We start from the raw sequence: 22,538 nt of genomic DNA on the forward strand, positions 1-22,538 counted from the left end.
CACGCTGTGGCGTGGAGCCTCGCTGACCCACTGACCTGGCCGGCACGTTACGGCCAGGAGCCCCGCCAATCCAGTGGCTACGACACTGCCACTCGTAGGGCCCTAGGCTGGGACATGGTGGGGTAGGGAGGGCCCGCATACCCCCCAGCCCTCCCTTTCCCTGAGTGGCAGATTCCTCCTGTGGGGCAATCCCCTGCGCTTGTTGGCTCTCCACTAGTAAGGAGGCCCAACTCCTGGCTTAGCCTGGAAACAGGCCTGCGCCATTAGACTTTTCATATTGTGTGACTACTCATTCGTGCAGCCCACTAAACTGTGGCTCAACTGTTAATTTGCTGACTGGCCCAGACCCAGGCCTCTGAACTTTGTGGGGGGAAGCCCTCCGAACTACAGTGTCACTGTTAATTTGCTGACCAGCCCTAAACAAGGGCGTTGCACTAGGACTACAGGCCAACCGTTAGGCCTTGAGGCCCCAGACATGGGGCTTACAGTGAGTCAGCGTGGACTCCCTCTGACTCGAACTACTACACCCACCAAAAAAGTTAGCACCAAAAGTATATCCATAACATTGAAAATAATCCCACTGAACTAATATCAATCAACTAAACATTCATAAACCTTGGTAAACTGTTGTATCTTTGTAACATCAATATTTTGTTTAAGCACATGATTTGATTAAAGCAGAAGTAACATTTGTTACAGCCATGGACAATTTTCACAATCCACTGCAGTTCTAAGATGTATTTCTCTTGACAGGTACAATTGCTGGCTCTGATCTCATTGATGGAAGTTAACGCTGATGTATCTGAAAGGTTGATGTCACTTTCCTGTGTGGGAGGAGTTGCTTCACCAAGCTAGTCACCTGAAGGTCTTTGAGGGTGCATCTAAAGGTAAATGAATGGTAGCTTTTAGCAAGCAGCCTTGTTCTCATAAAACATGATGAACATGAAGCAGAGGAGTAGGGGACAGTTTCAGCTGCTAGCTGGATTAATAGCATCTGACTATGGGGACTGGTCTAACCAGACACTGTCCTTACTGGAATGAGAGGATGAAAATTATTTAGAAGGACTGGGGGAGGATGATTTAGCACTGGCAACCTGGCCCATTTTGAAAGGCATAATGCTCCCTGAGCATCAAGGAGAGTTGGAAGAAGGATGTTCTCTTCCTACATGCATATAAAGTCAACCCTGTGCTCCTTGGCATAATCATCCATATTCATATGAATGGGCATGGTCCTTAACTAGAAAAAGCCCTCAGGATCTCGAGCATCACCAGTGGTGTTAGCAGTTTCCTATTGCCATGTATTTTCCTACGCTGTAGCTTAGCCCCGATAAGCATGCGGTGGTGAGGGGAAGGCAACTTACATCTTCGGCCTATATAGCATACCCACACAAAGTAGCAACACAAAGTACATATGTAGCCACAGGGTATAATAGTACAGATGATTTTGACAACGTTGGAAGTTAAAGTAAATAGAATTGCAACCATTTGCTTTAGGACTAAAGCGGGCCCAGAATCTTGTGAATTTGCTTCAACTTCAGTATAGTAAGGATTTGTTGTTCTGTTCTCTGCTGATTCACAGCAACCTGATAATCTGAGAGGCAGCATTTGAAATTATAATTTAGCAGAAAGTGGAAAAATGGTCTCCAAATATTCACTAGGCTGTGAAAGTCATCATGTTTGTGACCTCTTGCATTTTTTTTTTAATATACATTTGAATGTTGAAAATTTACTACCAGTCATAAAGTGTCAGTGCAAAGGACGAACCTGAGGCCTATGCACCACCGAAATCTGACATGTTTCTGTTTTGTGAACTTAAGCATTACACAGGCTTAATGCTAGCTCTCTCAATAGAGGTGTACTATAAGTGCAAATATCCAGACTGTTACCAGAGCAAATTTTGATTATTTATTTGGTAGTAATTTTTCATTTGTTTCTTTGTTGGCTAGTTACATAATTTATCCCATCAAGGAGCAGATTTAGTATCTCTATGACTTAGGTATTTACAACACACTCTTTTTGAGCAGATTTGTCAAAAACTACAGGAATCATATTCAATAGTGAATAATTTTGATGATTTCTTGATCTGCTTACTGACAATCTGAGAACAGTAAATAAGCTGACATTCACTGAGTAAATTATTCATTGCTGATTATTCACTCACTCCATCTAAAAATCTTCCTTCTGTTCCTGGATTTGGAAGAGCGTAGTAAGAAAATACTTACAGCCAAGGGAATTGGCTCATTATGCTCATCTAATATTTGCGGTTCCAAATTCCTCTTGAGACCAGTGAGTCAGACGCCATATGGGATTTCCAAGCATGACATACAACAGTTGTTACAAATTTGATAATGTTGGGTGAATTGCAGTCTGGGCAGTTATTTGTTTTCTGACTCTATAATATGGATTATAAACCAGATACTGAAAGGAAAGTGTGATTTTTCCACCTGCCCCTCCTAAATACAAATTCTCTGAAAAGTCAAAGAAATTGCATGGACTTGCCAAACAGCTGGGATATATATTTGCATGTAGAGAAGATTGGGAGATTGAATATAGCTCAGTCACTTGGGATATCTTTCCAACTCCTGTGGTATAGTTTAAAAAAAAATTAAATAAAAATTAGCATCCTGCCATGTTTCAGCCACACAATAATCCTTGATTTCATTCTGATGTGCTGCTCATTTAGAGGTACTTATGTAGTTTTACTCTAGCTAGCTCAGCTCACTAAAAATAACTGCAAGGATCTGGCTTCAGCCCAGGCTGCACAGGTTGGACCTCCCTGGTCTGGCAAGGAGGGAATTTGCTGGACCGGGGGAGGTCGGCCCTTCTGCCAGGCTCCCTTAACCCTGGGGCACCGGGCTCCCAGTTCCTCGCTCAGTCCCAGGGCTGCTGGGGCTCCCTTGACCCAAGACTACCAGATCCCGCAGCCCAAGAGCAACTGGAGTTCAGCTGCTCTGGGGCCAATGGGACTCAGATACTCCGGGGCCAGTGCAGCTCCGTTGCTCTGGGGCTGCTGGAGCTCCGCAGCCAGTTCCAGGGCTGCCAGCACTCCTACAGCCTGCCCTAGGGCTCTAGGACTCCTGTGCCCCGAGCTGGAGCTCTCTGGTCCAGGACTCTCTGGTCTGGTAACATCCTACCGGACCATGGATGTTGCCAGACCAGAAAGTCCCAGACCAGAGAGGTTCAACCTGTACAAGCTCATCCAGCCCCAATCAGGTATGCACCCATGTTGCTAGCTCTCACTGAAGCCTGTGCCACCATGTCCTCATGACTATTTTAGCAAGCTAGCAGTACTAAAGCTAGCACACACATGTCTGCACAAACTGCAAGTTACACCCTTGGTTGCAAAGTACATGTAACCTGAATTTTTCTTCTACCAGAAAAGCAGTTTAGATTTGGAGTTGGCTGGATAGAGGCATCAACAGAGTAGGAGTTAGAGGTGTGTGTGTGTGTGTGTGGCGGGGTAAGGGGGAATTTATCTTAGATCTGGATTGCTATTTAGTTCAGATCATACCTTTATACAAATATTGCTGTTTCAAAGCTGTGTCTGGTCAGAGTTGTATCTTGCTCTGGCCACACATTTGGGATGCCACATGTGAACATATTTAACAGCACCACATTTACCTCGTTTATGCCTTACATCCTGCATTCTCTTGTCCAATGGTGCACTATGACTGGCGAAACCAGCTGATTAAACCGCTCAAGTGGGCAGCGAAATTTGCAGCCTGGCAGAGTGAGTGGATGGGCATCTTTCAAGGAGTGATTCCGATAGTACATCTCAATGGTGTATTGCCTGATTCAGAGTGCACAAATAAAAGTAAAGTTAGGTACGCCTTCTTTGAAGTCGCACTGTTTGAGCCTATTGAATGGAGTTACAACAAGGACAAAGTTGACACACTTTTTTGAACTCCTTATAAAAAGTGCCAAATGGAATGAATTAATAAGAGAAACAGTGCTTTATTATAAGAGACAGGAACATGCAATCCATGTCCATGTGCTCTCCCATTAATAAGGATGTCATAGGGAGACCAGAGAGGTGTATTTCATCAATTTAACAAGCTCTAACTGAAATAATAATACATTAGATGTCTATAAAACATTGTGGATCAACTTCACATCTGCTGTAACATGACATGAGTGAATTTTATCCCATACACTAGCATTTAAATCTGCCTTTGTTTATAGATAGTGAGAATAAAAAAGATTTACTGCATTAAATCATCTTAGCTGGTCTTCCTATGATGAGCACGCCTGGCTTTACTGTACATTCTCAAGTATTTTGTCCAGTCTAATTTTAACAACTTATTTTGAAAATTCACTATGAAGGTTTGTAAGTTCTCTACTTGAACTTATTAGCAGGGCATTTTTCATGGAGGTAGGATTTTCAAAAAGACCTGAGGGAATTAGACTATCCGCTCCTATTGACTTTCAATAGGATTTGTACTTCCAAGTCACCACAATCAATTTCTAAGATATTCTTGGGTTTTTAAGAAAAGTACATTTCAGTAATACAGCTTTATCCACATACTCACCCATTCTTTTCCTGGTAAAGTTCAAAAAAATGGCAGGCACTGTACTGAGGGAGTTTCCCATTAAAAACATTGAGTGCCATCTGTAAGGCGACAATGGTAGCAGCATGCTGTGAACAGAAGGAACACTCTCATCAACGAGTTTACTGAAAATGGTGTGTTCATTACTGAGCACATTCAATAATTTCTCCAATGGTTTAGCTGCACAGTTTACTTTACTTGCACAACTCTGTGAGTAAGTACTTGCCCTCTGCTCTGTGTCCTTGCGTATTCTTATGTTAAGATATTTTTGAAAAATGTTCACTTCCCCCGCCCCAGAAATAAATACCTCTCTCCTGTAGTGGAGAGCCCTATGTTATCAAATGCATTTATATCTGCTGTCCAGAACTGCTACTAATATTCCAAATCTCAGAGCAGGTTCAAATAGTTGCCATTAAAAATAACAATAACAGTCTGCCAGAGAATGGTTTCCTCCTATCTCCTCCCAAATGTATATTATTTCTGCCAATATCATGCTGACCTGAGGCCCAGAACTGGCAAGTATCAGTTCCAGTCCAATGGTAGACTTAGGCCTAAAATTTAAAAGTGGCCTTCAATTTTGAGCACCTCAGTTGTTAGGCCAAACCCTTTCAAATGTGACCTTAATTCTGGATGCCCAACCTGAGGCATCTCATGTCTGAATTTCAGAGGTCCTGAGCACCCGCCACTCTAGTGAATATGAAGGGAAGCTGGGAGTATACAGTTCTTACAGTCAGGCCCAAAATTTCTCTGGTTGTGCTTCCAGAATTAGAGGTCACATTTGAAAGTATTTGGCCCTAAGTTCCAATATCTGACAACCTAACTGGACTACAAATATAAACTGTTTACTAGCAACAATCCAGGTCTCTCCCTATCCACTGAGAGAAGGTGCATGTCCTGTACATAAATAGAAAACTTCTGTATCTAAGATAGCCAGAGCAACACCTTTTAAAATAACTAAATTTAATTAAGAAAAGGCAGCAGGGGGCTGATTACCAGATCAAGGTTATATTGTTGGATAGGGTTTCCAGATGGTTTCAACAAAAAAATGACATTACTTCACAATCTACATTACATCTTATTTAGAAAATACTGGACATTTATATTTTCTCATTTATATTCTCTCAATTTATTTCCTGAACAGAAAGCTCAAATACTGGACTGTTCAGTTCAAAACAGGACACCTGGCAACTCTATTGTTGGATCAGTGTAAGACTTTGAACTGGTCTTTTGATTTCTAAACAATCAAAACAGGTTTAACAATGAAGTAACCCATGACTGGGAAATGTGATGCTGTGTATAGCTGAGGGAAATTTTCCTAAGTAAACCATATGAAATAGTTAAAGCTAGCTACAGAAGACAGAAAAACTAGTGTAGCTGTTGTTGGATGAAGGAAATGAAATCCCAGGTCTCTCACAGTAGCTGTCAAATCCAAAAATCCAACATCAAAGAAAAAAATTACTCACTGCAGAATAGATAGTTATTTTTTGCCGGTTGGAAGGATTTCTGGCATGGGAGAGATGTTTCAGAATATCTTTTAAAAGCACACCTGGAAGAAAATTGGAAATAATGGTATAGTGAGCTCATAGGTTCCTGGTGCCTGTGGGGAGCAGAGTGTGCCACCAGAGGGGCAGGAAGGGGGCACGTGGAAGCACCCCATTTAGCAATTAAAAATGTTGGCAGGGGTATAGAGGAGGTGATACTCCTTCCGAATGCTACCACAAGAAGTTACCTATGAGGGAGTTTGTATAATGCTGATATTCTTTAATGAAGGAAGTGCTTAAGCACGGAGTAGATTAATGAAGAGATTTATAACTACTTTTCTGTAATGTACTGATGAATCTGACCCCCATCTTTTTGTAAATAGTGGGCCTGATTGTGTTCCCATACACATCAATTTTAGGGTCAGATTCAGTGGTAGATCTCAGGGGCTAAAAGCCATGAGTGGCCCATGATGTTAAAGTGTAATTGTTCATCTCCCATAGCAAAGAGGGAAAACAATGATTTGCCTACCAGGTTATGTTGCTTTCTTTTTTTATTGCTACCCTCAGCAAAAGCCATAAACCAGTTTAACTGGCTGGTTTGCAAGGGTGGTGTGAAGAAGATGCAAGAAGAAGTGTGTATATCGATGCAAATAAAAATACATGGTGATCACTTTGCAATGTATATGTCAGTGTCCATGGTTCTAAATATGTTATGAATTCCAGTGTGGGCTGTATACCCTTTCCACTCAAATTTCCCATCACACTCTTACCCCTGGCGGAATTATATATTTTTGCTCACCTCCCTGGAGTCGTGACTTCTGTTTTTGTTTGTGGAACCCAAATTCTGCCCGTAGCAGCAGTTCTGTGAGCTTTAGAAGCTTGGTCCTGACACCATGAGAGGCCCATGATGGTAAAGTGTAATTGTTTGTCTCCTACAGCAAAGAGGGAAAACAGTGATTTGCCTACCAGGTTATGTTACTTTCTTTTTTTATTGCTACCCACAGCAATGCTCTAGGACATTCAGGATGAGAACAGCCAATATCCTTCTAAAATACTCAGTGTTTTGACCTAATTACAGATGTCTCTTTATTTTATATTAAACTAAGGGCCAGGCACTGCATATGGGTGGTGAAGGAATTATTTTATACTAGTGTATTACTTAAAGAATGCAACTTTTGAAGTGTAAGAAGAGATGACAGTATTCATAAAGACCAGGAGGTGGCATAATACTAGTAGGGAGGGATATGCAAAAAGACTGCAAGTATAGTGCGATGATCATCATAAATTTTTAAGGATGAATTTTGCATCTTAGTGAAAATGTTCTGATGTCAACAAATTGCTAGGCCACACCCAGAAGCCCTTATTCTACAAAACCTACATGGAAGTTAGAACTTGGCAGCTCTGAGAAATCAACGAGCTATATAAGGTCAAGCTGCCACATTTATATCTGGATTTTGAACAACCTGATGTCTGATGAGGGCTGGGCATCTGGAGATGAGTTCAGGCCCATTTTTAGACCAGCTCTTTCAGATGTGTTAAGGGCTATACTGGGAAAAGGTAGGAAATGCACCAGGTGCTGAACTGAATTCTTGTTTACCAAAACCAGTCTCTTTTTATTATACTATACTGTACCTTTATCAAAGTGTGACAATGTAACTGATTTAAACAGCGGGAGTGTTCTAACTACCTGCTTCCATACTACCTGTTATGCCCTGACAAGGACATAGTAATTAAGGATTTGTTTAAACAGGGAAACAATGGAAGATGTCAGGTTAAATCAGCTCAGGTCACCATGTGTAATTTATTTCTTTAATAAACATGAGTTGTTTGGAAAGATGAGGACATGCTAAGTGAATACTGTTTCCTACCATTGCTGCAGGCAGACAAGTGCCTGGGCCTTTGGAGTTATTAGAAGTCAAATGGCATGTGGCCAATGATAAAAAAGCATGGGGAGGTGACTTCAGCCAGAGCTGCCTGAAAACAGCTAACAAGATCCTTTTTTGAATGGCTGGTAAAGTGGTTGCTTTTATGGCAGGAGGTCCAATGACGGTCCCAGCTAAGCAATATGAAGGACCTATACTCAGAGTCCAACACTGCAGGAAGTACTCACTAATTAGTTAAATTTTTCTCTCACATATGGGCCCCCATGACAGACAAGGATGGACAATTTCTTAAGCTTACTTGATTGAATAAACACCTGCCTCAGAACACTGTGATGTTTGCAGTTCAGCACTGTGCCCTGGCATTGGCACATCACTGTCTGGGATGTGGTGATAACTTACTGCAACTTGACCCCGTTGCAGCTTCCCAATACGTTGACATTGCATAGGTCACTGAACTAATGTAGTGATCTAAGAAATGTCCCAGGTGGGATTGCCTTGGCAAAATCGAGACTATCATGGAAAATATAGGGCAGGCGACTTATTGCATAACGACACACAGTTGGGTAGTACATGTCCACAATGTCATCTACTTTAAAATTCTAACCAATCACCAAACAGTATAATAACAATTAATAATTAATAATCAAGTCCTTTCAATTTGTGTTTGTTCTTGCATTGACGGACATAGTCCCTATGCTTGGAACTGCCTCCCAATCAACATTCACCAATAGCCTTCTGCCTTCTTCAAATGACTGCTATAATCCCACTTGACTGCTATAATCCCACTTGTGCAATGAATCCTGTGGGTGCTACCATCAACACACTTCTCCGCTTGCTACTTTTGGATTATTACTGGACCTGCTTGCACCAATTGGCTCTTTGAGGAAGGAAGATTATATTTTTGGTGCCAATTCATGTACTTTTACTACTACAAATGCCATGCATCTTTATGGTACTGTGTAAATAATACAGTGTACAGAGAGTCTAAAACAGTGGTGGGCAGCCAAGACTAGTGAGTGGCCCTTCATCTCGGAGAGCCACATGATTCCAGTGGTGGGCATCCTACAGAGCAGCAACCCACTGGGGTTCCACCTGTGGCCTGCACATCCCCTCTCTGCTCCATTCCTCCATGTCGTGCACCCCCCTTTTGGTCCCCTTCCCCCATACCTCTCACGCACTGGGAGAGTGGAGCCCCACACTTCCTACTTCTTTCCCTCGCTCCCAGGACTTGCAGAGCACCATGAACCCACTGATTCGCTCTCCGTCCTGCTCTCCCTCCCTCTCAGAGCTTGAATGCCATTTACATATGTTCAGGCTCTTGGAAGCAGCAACAGGGGCAGAAGAGGGGATGGAGCATGACTCAGCAGATTCCTGGTTCTCTGAAAGTGCTGAGGGAGGGGAAGGAGCAGAAAGTGTGGGGCTCCAGTGCCCAAGTGTGTGAGAAGCATGTGGGGAAGGGAGGCAGGCAGGCGGTGCACAGGCTGAAGGTGGAACCCCAGTGGGCTGCATGTGGTCTAAAAGTTACCTGATCTTTTCCCTCCAAAAACTGTGGTAATAATATGATCACTAGACTGTCTCAGTGTTACTTAGGGCAATAAGGAGGTTAACAGAAAAAGAATTATGTTGTCACAGAAGGATATGCATGTCAATTATTTCAAGCAACTGGTCTGATAAGAATCCCTAGTTGTGGACCTTGTAAAACACCTGTTCCTTGCAAACATACAGGCAGTCCCCGGGTTATGTACAAGATAGGGACTGTAGGTTTGTTCTTAAGTTGAATTTGTATGCAAGTCGGAACTGGTACATATTGTAGGGGAACCTCTAGCCAAACATTTCTCCAGAGCTCAGTTTTATTCTCCCACACCTCACTTCCCTCAGTCCTTTATTCTCAAGCTGAGATGTCTGCTGAGAAAAGCCGCTCCGCGTCTCCCTGGTCTGCTTGGGGGAAGCAGCTAGTGCGGGGTTGCCTCACCCCGTTTGTAAGTAGGGATCCGATGTAAGTCGGATCCATGTAACCCAGGGACTGCCTGTATAGCTTTTCTCTGACCGCTTAAGGAGTAGAGGATAATGTTTTTGAAATCAATTCTTTTTGTACAGTAGGCATGTTTGGGTGGGATCTTAGGGGTATTTTCTGGAATACTTTTACCTCACATAGTAAGGTGTCGTATATTTTTATAATTCTTTCAGTGTTCAGCCTCTTCAATGGGTATCCTGTGTGAACTGCTAAAAATCTCAGAAATGGCTGGAAGACAAAAACAACAAACACATGAATATGATGAAATATTTTTGTTTTGCTCACTTATGTTATTCCTGTAGAACGCCTTAGTGGTGTATGTTACTGTTACAGAAAGAATCAAGTCAGACCCTGCCCCGGTGAACCTACAGGGCAGGGAGAAAGGACAATAGGCTTGAGGAAGTTTGCACACACATGTAGGGGGTAGCCTGTTCCATTGAATACTATATCATTAGTTCCCCTTCTGAAAACACTGCTTTTTAATGTTTATGTTGTTGTGTGAGTGTGGGACAGTATAAGGAGGAGAAAGGGATTTTGAGATGGGATCTCAAGGAGCAAAGGAAGGCTGTGTGGATCAAAGAGGAGATTGTAGAGGTCTGAGGAAACATGGGGGAAGAGCACCCAGGCACTTTGTGGGAAAGGGGTAAGCTGAATTAGTCAAAGTATGTGTCGAGCAAGAGAGTGGCAGGAGGCAGAAGGGAAGAGTCCTGTGTTAAAACAGGAGTCAGTTGAATGTGGTGCCAAAGTGCAGAGCCGTTGAAGAGTTTGAGAAGGGGTGATATGGGCAAAGCAGTAGAAGACAATCATTTGCCAGCCATGTTTTGGACTTGAGGGGTCGAAGGTGGGAACCAGGTGGGCCAGAGAGCAGGAGGTTGCAGTCGATTTGATATGGATATGATAAGAATTCTGGTAGTGGGGATGTGGAGGAGGTGAGAAGCTGTTGAGAAGTGGTGGTGAAAGAACACTTGAGCAATAACTTGATTGCAAGACTTGTAGGGAGGAGCAAGATGTGGGAGGCTGCAGTGAAGTTGTGGGAAATTTCTAATATGGCAATGAGAAAAATTAGTGAGGAGATTTTTGTGTAGGAGTCAGAATTACCTGAGCTAGCAGAGGAGCATAGTGCAAGTGTCAGAGAAGATGCGTTGGATGTGACACTAAGATGAGAGGGAGAGGCTGGTGTGGCACTGAACGGAGTTTGGTTTTGTAGATTTCCACTTATCCAAGTGATAGATAGAGTTTTGATGCAAGTGATCAAGAATTTATCTTCCACTAAAATGTCATCTGTCATTTGCTATGGACAGCCAGCCCAGCAGGTTTTACAAAATCGGGTATAATCTCCTTCCAGTCGCTGGTAGTAAGGCCTGTTAAGGCTAATTGGAATGCAATACCAACATTAAAAGCAGAATACATGTGGTTTCTTGATTTCCATTCTGGTGACCTAACTAAGATTGTCATGTGTGACAGTATGATGGAGTGGGCTCCCCAAACTAGCCCTGCAAGAGCTGAATTGGATCAGTTAGGCCCAATAAGCTAATTAGGCTGCAAATAAGGAAGGGTTAGTCTGGAAGCTTCTAATGAGATAGGAGAGACATGTGAGGTTTCTACAAAAGACAGGAAACTGGAAGGGGAGGGGGCTGTAGGGAAAAAAAGTTTGCAGTTACTCCCTGGGAGGAGGGTGTGAAGAGGTTAGTGAACCCAGAGTAGTGGTGTAGGCCAGGAAGTGTGGAAACAGCTGAGGGAAAGGTAGCAAGAGGCAGAGGATGGACCTTTGCTGCTGGTTAGAGGGTCCCTGAGTTGGAACTCAGAGTAGAGAATGGGCCCAAATTCCCCTGTCTGCCACTGCAGGAAGGGCATTGTGAGGTAATGTAGCACAAGATTGGTTGAGATGGCTTGATATATTCCCCCCCAGAAGGGGAAACCATTATAGTGGCCTAGCTAGAGGGCTGAGTTACAAAGAGTATGCTGTGATTCTGGAGTGAGAGAAGGGGTGCTGAGGAGAAACTGGGTGTAACCAAAAGGAAGGGGCATCAGCCTGACCGAGTTAAAACCCAGAACCACCAGGAGGCATCCCTGTTCCTCTCCCAAGACTTTTCTTTTCACAATTGAAATCATCTGGTGCTCTTTACCTTGTAGTGCTTGAAATGTCTTCGAAAAGACCTAGTTGCAAACGTTTCTTTCTGAAGTTGATTGTATCGTGGGCAGTTTGGATAAGGTAAGTGTAACAACTGCAACAAAGTATACAATGGATTAGTTAGGCAGGATGCTTCCCATTTCATTATTTAATATTTTCTCATGAGATTCCATTTAAGCATGTATTAGTTGAGCCAAACTGTTCCAGGGATTTTATTAGCTTTTCCAATGGCTTCACCCTATAGTAAAGTATAATAGCTCTCTGGCCTCACTTCTGTAATATAGCTATTAAACCTTAACGTAAGTCACTGCTTAAAGACACTGGTTGAAAATTAGAATGTATTCAATCAAGGTGAAATCCATACCTATGCAAAAGACTGTAGCAAGCTTATGTACTGCTTAAGCTTTCAAAATAGGGCTTTGCCTTTTGCACACAGTGAAAAGACGTTTACAAACTTTGTTTACTTGACCCACAAGCCAAAGAGTATTTATGTTGTATGGTCTAAGAATTCGTGTGTGTGTTATTTGAGAATTTTTATTTGAAATGATCTGCATTACATTTAAATAGTAAAACACAAAATTGCAGCCACTTTGAAATGAAGCAGCAAATATCTTAATATTTCCTACCAATTTATATTTTGTCTTCTTGTACAAAATAATAAATAAAACTGTTTGTGCCTGCACAATTAAAACAAGAGCTTTACAACAAACTTTGGCAAAATGAAGAGCTAATTAACCTGGAAATATGCACACTGGTGTTTTTAGAGCTTTCAAATCCTAATCTAATAGTTGGAGCCATGTCACCCTGAAATCTAACCATATGTTCATGAAGAGGTGTGATTATTTTGATGCAATCAATGGACACTATTTTTTAATAGAAAGACACTTCCAGAGCCAACCCTGCTATGTATTCATATCATAATAACTTAAAATATAATAAATAATGACAAAGAATGCGAAAAAATTACATCTACGTTTACATTTTACTATTGCTGAGGATTTTTTTTATTAACTTCCATTCTAATGAGTGAAGTACAATACTTACAATGGGCAACATTCAGAAAACAAGGGCTACAGAAATGTTTTCGTTTGATTCAATTGTTTTTGTTATATGGCACAGGGTAGGACTCTGGGATCACTTGAATAAAAATGTGTGAGACACGTTGCTGAATTTGATACTAGCATTCTCAACCAGTGGGCTCCACTTCATAGGAGTGGCAGGACCCAGAGGTAGCCTGAGAAGGGGAAAGAAGAGCCAGCTCACTCTCTTCTCCCTGGTCCTGCTGCCATCCCTGCCTTACTCCCTTCCAGACATTGTCCGTATCTTCCCCTTCTCTGTCCTTCCCTCCCCTTTGAAAAATGTTTCCCCTCCCCAGAGCAGAGTATTGGGTGGGCCTGCAGGAGAAGAGAGGGAAAGGAATTGCCTGATCTATTTACCCACAACCCTCACCCCCTCATCAGCACCAACCCCAATTTTTTTTCAACTAACTGACAAAATAGCTAAAATGTTATCCTACAATTCAAAGGTCATTGTGGGATTGGAGACAATCCTTTTGGCTATTTTGTGGGTCATGGAGCACAAAAGATTGAGAGCTACATCCCTAAACAGTGGTGGGTTAAAAACAAGTACTTTCCTTCCAGCTTTCAAATGGAGCACACTATTTTTAATCTCTATGCAAGCCAAGAGAGTGGGCTTATCTGTTACCAGCTCTGAGTTGTGTTCTCATACAGTGTGGGCAAACTCACTGCCTTTAGTTTTTAGACTTAGATCTTTATGTTTTCATTAATCACAAAGCTGTGTGGTGGAATTTGCTTCTTGAGGAATCTCAGTGTTAGGGTGCTGCCCACACACTCTGTTCTTAGTGCATCATCCGTTTGCTTAGCACCACTTTCCTTCCCTTCATTCATGCTCCAGCACACATTTTGGCTTTCTGACACAGCCAAATGGGAAACAGAAAGCCCCCAATTTGTACTCACCTTGTCATGTGACAGTGGCACTGTGTGAACTGGGATTGGCTGCCAAAGAACTTTGGGGTTCCAGACCTGATTACCAGCCAGTGGATACAACCCAGCAAGACTTGCTTGGGCACTCATAAGAGTTTGATCAGCATCTGTGCTTTGAACATAAATCTGAAGCAAGAATAGAAAGAATTATTTTGGAGGGTCTGTCTACACTATGGGACAAGGTCAAATTAAGATATGCAACTTCAGCTACGTTGATTGCGTAGCCAAAGTCTAAGTAGCTTAACTTGACTTTTGGTGCTGTCCATACTGCAGGAAGTTGAAGGAAGAAGACTCTCCCTTTGACTTTCCTTACTCCTCGTGAAATGATATCCTCCAGCTCGACATTATTTTGAAAGAATGGCTTCCTGTGCAGGTGCGCACACTGTTATTAAGCTGATTTGAATTAACGCATCCACACACAAAACCTATTTCAAAATAGTGTTTTGCTATTTCAAAATAGCATGTCCACACTGAGTGGACCCTGAACCAAAGTTAAGGTTGGCCGGAACCAGTGCCGACAAGGCATCAGGTTAGGATTTAGTGTGTGGGGCTGCTGCCTGAGGCTAACTGAGCTCTGTGCTTAAAGGGACCCTAACCCCACCCCGGACAGACAGTTCTCAGGGTTCCCCGCTTGCTTGTCTACCTCAATGAGGGACAGCAAAGCAGTCCTGTCTTGGAGTGCCCTGAGTGCCCGCACTCAGGATACCACACCACTCGGCCACATGGAGCCAGAGCTGCTCCTGGGCATGCTGGTGCATCTCGTGGGGTCACTGCCATCAGCCCGGCTGCATTTGGTGCAGGCTGCCATCTGGGGATCCATCGGGGGACTGTCAGGATCCAGGAGGCCCTGCAGGAGAGCGTCCACTCTGAGGAGCCCTCATAGCCACCGGGGGCTCGTGCCCCATTCATCCCTCACATCCTTCTACTTACCCCTCTCTAGCTTCCCTTCCTGATGTCAAACAAAAGACACATATGTTCAAAAATAGAAACTGGGCTTATTGAACAAAACTGGGGGTGGGGGGAGTTGAACCTCTGGGGAGACTGGGAAAAGGAGGTGGGAGAGGGAAAGAGAGAGGGTGGAAGAGGGGAGGGGGAAACCTGGGAGGAGGGAGCTGGAAGGGGGAAGCAAAGGGAAGAAAGGGGAGGGGAAGTTCAAGGTTGGGGGTCTCGCCACACCAACTTGACTTTCATGGTAACCTGCTCATGGGTTCGCATGTGGCCTTTGGTGGCCAGGCTGGTAGCTATCCTGCCATAGACGGCCATGTTCCTCCATCTAGTGTGGAGATCATGGACGTTGGGGGCATCCTCCCCAAACCTGAATAAGGTCCATGATCTCCACCCTGCACCAGGAAAGTGCCCTTCTCCAGCCCGTCAGGCTGCTGGGAGCTGGCAGACTGCTCCTGGGGAGTGGTGGCGGGCTGGCTGCCAGTGGCTTGCTGGCTCATGTTTTGGGGCCACTGAGTCAGGGGCCCCGGTGACCACTGCTGGGTCTGGGCTGGCAGGCTTGGAGCTGGCACAGGCACTGTGGCCAGGGTCTACCCCTTTAATGGCTCCGGGGCTAGAGGAGAGGAGAGTACGTTTTCCTGGTTGTGCCCAGAGTGGCCACCAGGGCTCCCTGGGAAGGGCTGGAGGACCCCTATTTCGAATTAAGTGTCTACACATCACTTAATTCAAAATAGCTATTTTGAATTTGGCGTTACTCCTCTCAGAATGAGGTTTATCAAATTCGAATTCAGCGCTCCACTATTTCAAATTAATTTTGAAATAGCGGTTTGCATGTATAGACGCTATTAAAGTTAATTCGAAATAACAGCTGTTATATCGAATTCACTTTGCAGTGTAGACATACCCTAACGGAACCTTGCTCCTATTAACTGGCTGACTTTCAGTAGGAAAGGAGGGAACTGGAAAGGGAAAGAGAGGGTTGGCATCCAAAGGGACTGAGGCCAAAGAGGAAACGGGGAATAGGAAAAGGGGGAACAGCGAGTTGGAGCAGGAGCAAGATTTGGTAAGGGTAGTGAGCTTGAATATAACAGTAGCAATTCTAGTGGAAAAAAATGCAACTGGCTCTAGATGGCCAACTAGCTTTTGGGATGCAGCAATGGTCTAATGAGCTACTGGACCCCATATGGAACAGACTTAGGGTACATCTACATTGCAGCACTATTTTGAAATAACCAGCAGTATTCTGAAATAACTTAGTCCGTGTCTACACAGCAAGCAGTTATTTTGAAATACAGTAGAGTCCCTATCATCCGACCTAAATGGGACCGACACATGGTCGGATTACCGAATATATCGGATGATACAGACTCTACTGTAGAGAGCAACGGAACAGCTGATGCTGCTTCTGCCGGGGACAAAGTCCCCACAGAGCAGCATCAGCTGTTCCCTTGCTCTCTAGGAGTAGCTGCTGCCACTCCTGCCGGGATGCTTCCAGGCAGCAGTGGCATCAGCTGTTCCCATGCTCTCTAGGAGAAACTGCTTCTGCTGCTGCCGCTGCTGCCGGGACACTTCCCGCAGGAGCTGCATCAGTAGTTCCCTTGCTCTCTAGGAGAAGCTGTTGCTGCTCCTGCCTGGAAGCATCCCGGCAGCAGCAGCAGCAGTAGCTTCTCCTCGAGAGCGATGGGGCAGTAAGCGGGAGTAAAGGGAGTTGGGAGCTGTGTAGAAGCTCCCTATTTTGAAATAAACTATTTCGAAATAAGCTACTCAATTGACGTAACTCAATTTGCATAGCTTATTTCGAGTCAAGCCCTGCAGTATAGAGGCACCCTTAGATATCAAATGGAAAGCAGACTGGAGATTCTAATAGGGTCTTGTGGGATTTCCAGTTGTGAGGTTCTCACAATCAGGAGAGAGGTAGACACCCATTGCCAGTGACTCAGGTCCATGGAAAGAAGGATGTGGGATCGATGCAGGAGGGCTTATTACATCACTGAAGTGATCAAGTATCTGAAATGAGGCTGCTATTAGTGAGGCTCCATTAGATATCTGTATTCATTTGAATGCAAATACAACCCCAATATTTTTCAGGTGTTTTCAGGGTTATCCAAAAATCACAATTTTCTGTGTAATTTGATTTCTTGCCAAACCTGATATACAGCTGCAGTGAAGCTCTCTCCGCATGAACACTTCATTCATCATTCTGTAATGAATTAAAATTTGGGGCACAACTTCCGAGTCTGAGAACCTTCAACCTCTGTTGCCTTCAGTGCAAGTTAAAGGTGCTAAGCACTGTGATGTGTGAGAACCCTCATATCTTAGGGTGCGTCTACACAGCAGGGCTTAATTCAAAATAAGCTACGCAAATTGAGCTATGTCAATTACGTAGCTTATTTCAAAATATCTTATTTTGAAATTGGGAGCATCTACACAGCACGTATTTCAAAATAGAGCACTCTTCCTCCAATTTCCCTTATTCCTCATACAAATGAAGGTCACAGGAGTCAGAGTAAGAAGTCACCTAGCTTGACAGTATTTTGACATTATTTCGAAATAACTACCTACTGTGTAGACGCGGACTAAGTTATTTCGAAATAACACTAGTTATTTCAAAATAATGTTGCTGTGCAGAGGTACCCTTAAGGAAGCTCCATTAGCACATGAAAAAAATGTCTTTTGTACTCATTCTGATACTTTCCTCAAACTGGTTGTATATAGGACTCAGGAAATGTTTATATCTCTTCCGCATGTATTGCCCAAGCTCATATTGCTGCTGTATTCCAAGCTGTGGAAGCAAGAATATTGATAAGTGTCAGTGTTAAGTAGCTGGGGAAAAGGAGAAGGGGTCAGCAGATAAAATAAATCCCATAGATTATTTTCCCTCTTTTTGAGCTGGTCAAACAGGATGTTCTGAGATATTTTTAAAATAAAGCAAATATATCCCGAAATACCATATCTCTGACAGCTGTATGTACAGACCAGGCATTCTTGCTACCCAGGTCTCTTTCAATCTGATTTTTTAAAATCTTTGTCTATTAGTTATCTCACAATTCGTGCTACACAGAATCTGAGTTATCCAAGAGAAGCAACATTTCCCAATAATACAGTAATGTAATAAATATAGGCTATCTATAGTCCTATGATCTGTAGATACATACTCCAAAATACAAAAATCAGGAAACGCAACAGTTTTTAACCTTAGCACCGTATTATACATTTTAATAATGATATTGAAATCAGTGGATGAAAGGATAAATATATCTATTATTATTTTATTTATTATTACTGACTTGAGTCCTGCAATCAGGCAACTCACATAAGTAAGGATTATTCAGATCCTAATAAAGAAACTATCTTAAAATAATTTTATAAGAGGCGTAGGCGTGGAGGAAGGGGAGAAATGCTGTGAAGTGACTGCTAATGTTGATGTTACAACCTTAGCTTTTGCATTTCCTCACGCTGACTGCAATAGAGAAACATTAGCGTTGCATGGACATAGTCCTTTCAACAGTTAATTTCTTTGCCATTTAAAAAAATAGGGAGTCAATTGTTTGGGATTAATCTACAGTGCATATAAACACAATTTACATCATTGCAGTTAGTCTTTGCAATTTATCCTTTATTGAACTGAGCAGGAAGGGCAGGAATGAATTCCCATATTTCTTGTTATGTAGTTAGTTGTGGATTTCTGTAAATTGGTTTAGAAAGGCAACAGTGCATCTGTTTGTATTGTGAAAATTGCATTGTCGTAATAGACAAAAATAGAAATTCAAGACCCGATCCTGGGAGGTGCTGAAAGCTAATGGAGGTTGAGTAGCCACTTGCATACAGCACTTACTTAGGGTAGGGCTAGACTACAAGTTTTTGTCAGAAAAAAGTACGGAAAATGAGCTCGGCATTTTGCATACCTTTTTCCGATTCTTTTGTCGGAAGAGGCTTTTCCGACATTTGGCCCATCTAGACTGGGTCAAATGTTGAAAAAAAACCACCCTCTATCGGAAGCCCCTCTTCCTCGTAGAATGAGGAATACAGGGGCTTCCGAAAGAGTGTGTTTGCTCTTCCGCAAAAAAAAAGAAAAGTGGAAGAGCAGATGTATTCCCTGGACACGGCAGAGTTTTTTCGGGATTCCTCTGGTATCCCAAACCGCCTCTTCTCCCCGCAGTCTAGCAGTACCCTTAGTTTCAAATGCAACATTAGAATCCATAGATATCAGGTGTCATTTGCACAATAGACTGTACTGCAGATGTGACTCCAACTTTCATAGATTTTAAGGGCAGAAAGGACTATGACGATCCAGTCTGCCTGTATGCTACAAGCCATACAATTTTGCCAAATGATTCCGGAATTAAATGCATATCTTCTTATTGAGCTAAAGCATCTATTTTAAGAAGAGATGCACTCCTGATTTTAGACTTCAGGTGAGGAAGAATCTGACACCAGTTCTGCCAACGGGGAAGAGAGGCAAAGAAGACAATTGTCTCAGGGCACGGTGATATGAAAGGGCTCAGGGCTCCCAGCCACTGCTGCCACTACTGTGGGCCCTTTCACTTGCCACCAGAGCCCTGGCATCATACTTCAGTTGGTGCTGAAGGGCTGATGGGGGAAGACTAGTCCCTAGCCCTGCTCCTACCAACCGAAGCCCTGCCCCTTCCAGAACGTAGCACTGTGCCCCCTCCCCCACCCAGGGGCCTGGCAATTCTGTGAGCCTTCCCTCCTGTCTCTCACATTGTCACATCTGTATATAAACGCTCATAATGATTTATTGTCCTCACTATAAACTCCTCACTCCTTATTTCTTGTTTCAGAGGGATAGCCATGTTTGTCTATTTCAGCTAAAACAACAAGGAGTTGTTACACCCTAAAGACTAAACGTTTACTTGGGCATAAGGTTTTGTGGGTGACAACCCACTTTATCAGGTGCATGAAGTGGAAATTTCTTGTCTGAATTTGTCTAGCATCAGCTTTCAACTACTGGGTCTTCTGAAGCTTTTGTCTCCTACATGAAAAAGCCCCATGCGATCAGAAATATTCTGCTTTGATCAAGACACTTCTTAACCTCTTCTTTCTTAAGCTGAATAGCCTGTGTCTCTTTAGTTGGTCACTGGAAGGCAGGACTTTCAGATGTTGAATCATCCTTTTAGCTCCTCTCTGAACCCTATCAAATTTATCAATAGGCTTTTAAAATATGGATACCAGAACTACATGCACTATTCCAGTAATGGTCTTTTTAATGCAGTGTACAGTGTTAATACCATCTCTTTAGTTCCCTGCTTGTGTATTCAAAGATTGCATTTGCTCCCTTATCACTGAATCAAAGTTCAGTTTGTTATTCACCATGACCTCTTAAGTTCTTTTCTGTCGTCATTTGCCTAAATGCAGTTCTTCCTCCTTAAAACTTTAGCACATGAAGGACAATTTCTGTTTCAATATAGGCTCATGAAAAGCCAACAGACCTTGGTAAGTTGTCCAAATCCCTGTGGCCATGCATTTTCCTTGTGTTTCTCAGTTGGAAAAGATTCACATGGGGTAGAGTCACCATGGCGAAGCACCTGACAAAATAGATTGAATTTTATTCACAAAATTGTTTATTTTTATTAGATGTAATCATTGTAATTCCAGCAGTGCTTTCATTAACAATGAAAGCTGTATATGCTGTGTACTAATATATATATTGTTTATTTGTCTATAACAGATATTTATGATAAATATTTATTTGTATTTTGATTTTGCCTAGGAGCCCTGGTTATAGACCTACAGTAACTTTTTTTTTTTAGATTGCAAAGTTTACATGATTCTTCTGCATTTAAAAAGTAGCTAGGTCAGGGTTACAGTTGTAGACTGTATAAGGTGTATAATAGTCTTATATATCATATGTCAGATTTATTTTGGAGAGATCAGGATAACATAGACATATATTACATTAAGCAGGCAGAACAATCAGTATGATTAAAAACTACCAGTCACATTTTTCTTGATAAGTACTCTAGGATGGTAGTGCATAGGCAGGAAGATTTCAGATATTGCAAATATCATCATCTAAAATTTCACCTCAGGGAAGATAGTTGTTGTGAAAACTCTGAATTGATCCTTAAGTCCTTTTTCATTCCATTCCATTTTATAATCCTGTATAATTCACTTGGCTAAACAGACCTATTAGTCACATAAATTTAAAACTCTGTCTTACTCCATTAATTCTTTTCCTTAATCATCAAAGTAGAAATAAATAACATTTTAAGATTACATCTCAAAATGTTTTAGAAGTCATTTAAATGCGTGTGCTATGTCCAGAATAGAGACCATATTCAGACCTTCTGTAAATAGAGCAACTTGCAATCTGGGCTCTGTTATTTGTTTGTTTGTTTGTTTATTCATTCAATGCAGTGTACATCTGTTCTTGATAGACATAAGGGAGAAACTGCTTTCCCTTGAGCCAATAAATTAGTTCCAAGGCAAAGAGGAATCCACTAAGTGGATACTAGTTATGGTATCTCCTCTATTTCACAACTGTAAATGATCATTGCAGAATATCTCTTTTCTTGTCATAAATAAGGCGCTCACTGAAAATCTTGTGTCTCCTGAGACTGCAAAAAGGAAGCAAAGTTACAAAATGCTTTCTAAAGTTTGGGACTTCGTTTATTTTTCTGTGGGAAGCAATAATCCAGTTGGATTATTCAGGAAATATTGAAATGTCTACAAAACATTTTCCCCTCTGGGAAACATTTGCTAACACAAGAAGAAGGTGCTGTAAGGAATTCCTCCCACTCACATAGTGAAATTAACGTGGCCATCTACTTACTACAGACACAAACTTCAGTTTTCTTTTTGCTGCGGTCTGGTGAAGTAAAATGAAGAAAAGACTAAACAAGAAGCATAAACTCCAGACTCCACATAGCAGCCGTCTCATTCTCATCCTGGCAGTAGCTTAAGAATGTTTTGCTGGCCAAGTTCGTGGACTTTACAGAACCCTCCTGCATATTTGACACACAGAAGAATAGTAGGGGTGGAGTCAGCCTTTATGCACTATGAATTCCAGAAATGGGCTATAGCCCTCCCTCTGTCCCATTCATCTTTATCCTCTTTTGGGTTACTTGTGAAGGGAGTGGGGCACCCTGCTGCTCTCCAGGTTGCCTGAGATAGAGGGGCTCCTGGGGTCCTTTGCCAACCCTGGCCCCATGCACACACAGTGCAGATGGATATAAACTGACCATGCATGCTCATACTGTTTTAAACTAATGCTTAGTGGCACAGCATATATCTACTTGAGCGTTTCACCTTTATCATGAAAATATTGCAAGTAGACTGGTGTAGTTTTAATATGGCCTATACAAAAGTCTCACCTAAGATAACTCCTACCACCCAACAACTGAGAACCAAACACATTTTGTCTCTAAACTTTGCATTGGACGGTATGTGGCAACTGTGACAGTAGTCAGTTTCTGGATCCCACTGGGCATTTCTAGATTTGGCTGTGGTCTTTAGAAGAAATAAAACAGCAGGTGTTTTTATTTCTTAGCTTTGAAATAACTGACAAGAATAA

The 22,538-nt window shown here is 42.4% G+C and overlaps 1 protein-coding gene across 1 annotated transcript; it reads right to left on the reverse strand.

The window, feature by feature from the left end:
• Positions 1 to 612: 612 nt before the first annotated feature.
• Positions 613 to 21,991, reverse strand: LOC102461108 (prostatic acid phosphatase-like). Its single transcript, XM_025189699.2, has 11 exons — positions 21,798 to 21,991; positions 20,455 to 20,550; positions 17,700 to 17,786; positions 14,033 to 14,185; positions 12,052 to 12,150; positions 10,058 to 10,153; positions 6,828 to 6,960; positions 6,011 to 6,093; positions 4,530 to 4,636; positions 3,622 to 3,790; positions 613 to 881 (listed from the first exon to the last, which is right to left on the reverse strand). The coding sequence occupies exons 1-10, from the start codon at positions 21,909 to 21,911 to the stop codon at positions 3,634 to 3,636; spliced, it is 1,125 nt and encodes a 374-aa protein (XP_025045484.1). The 5' UTR covers positions 21,912 to 21,991; the 3' UTR covers positions 613 to 881; positions 3,622 to 3,633.
• Between the last annotated feature and the right edge of the window lie 547 nt (positions 21,992 to 22,538).

The sequence above is a fragment of the Pelodiscus sinensis genome, chromosome 2, assembly GCF_049634645.1.
Source record: "Pelodiscus sinensis isolate JC-2024 chromosome 2, ASM4963464v1, whole genome shotgun sequence".
Lineage (NCBI taxonomy): Eukaryota > Metazoa > Chordata > Testudines > Trionychidae > Pelodiscus > Pelodiscus sinensis.

What these genes read in the sequence shown, in the direction of transcription:
- LOC102461108 (XM_025189699.2), bottom strand. Translation starts at nt 21,911, where the DNA reads ATGAGAATGAGACGGCTGCTATGTGGAGTCTGGAGTTTATGCTTCTTG. An exon ending in GACATTTCAAGCACTACAAG is followed by an intron (nt 10,154 to 12,051) that starts GTAAAGAGCACC and finishes TTTGTCTTCCAG; the next exon opens with CCATTTCTGAGATTTTTAGC. An exon ending in AAATAACTATCTATTCTGCA is followed by an intron (nt 4,637 to 6,010) that starts GTGAGTAATTTT and finishes TTCTGTTCACAG; the next exon opens with CATGCTGCTACCATTGTCGC.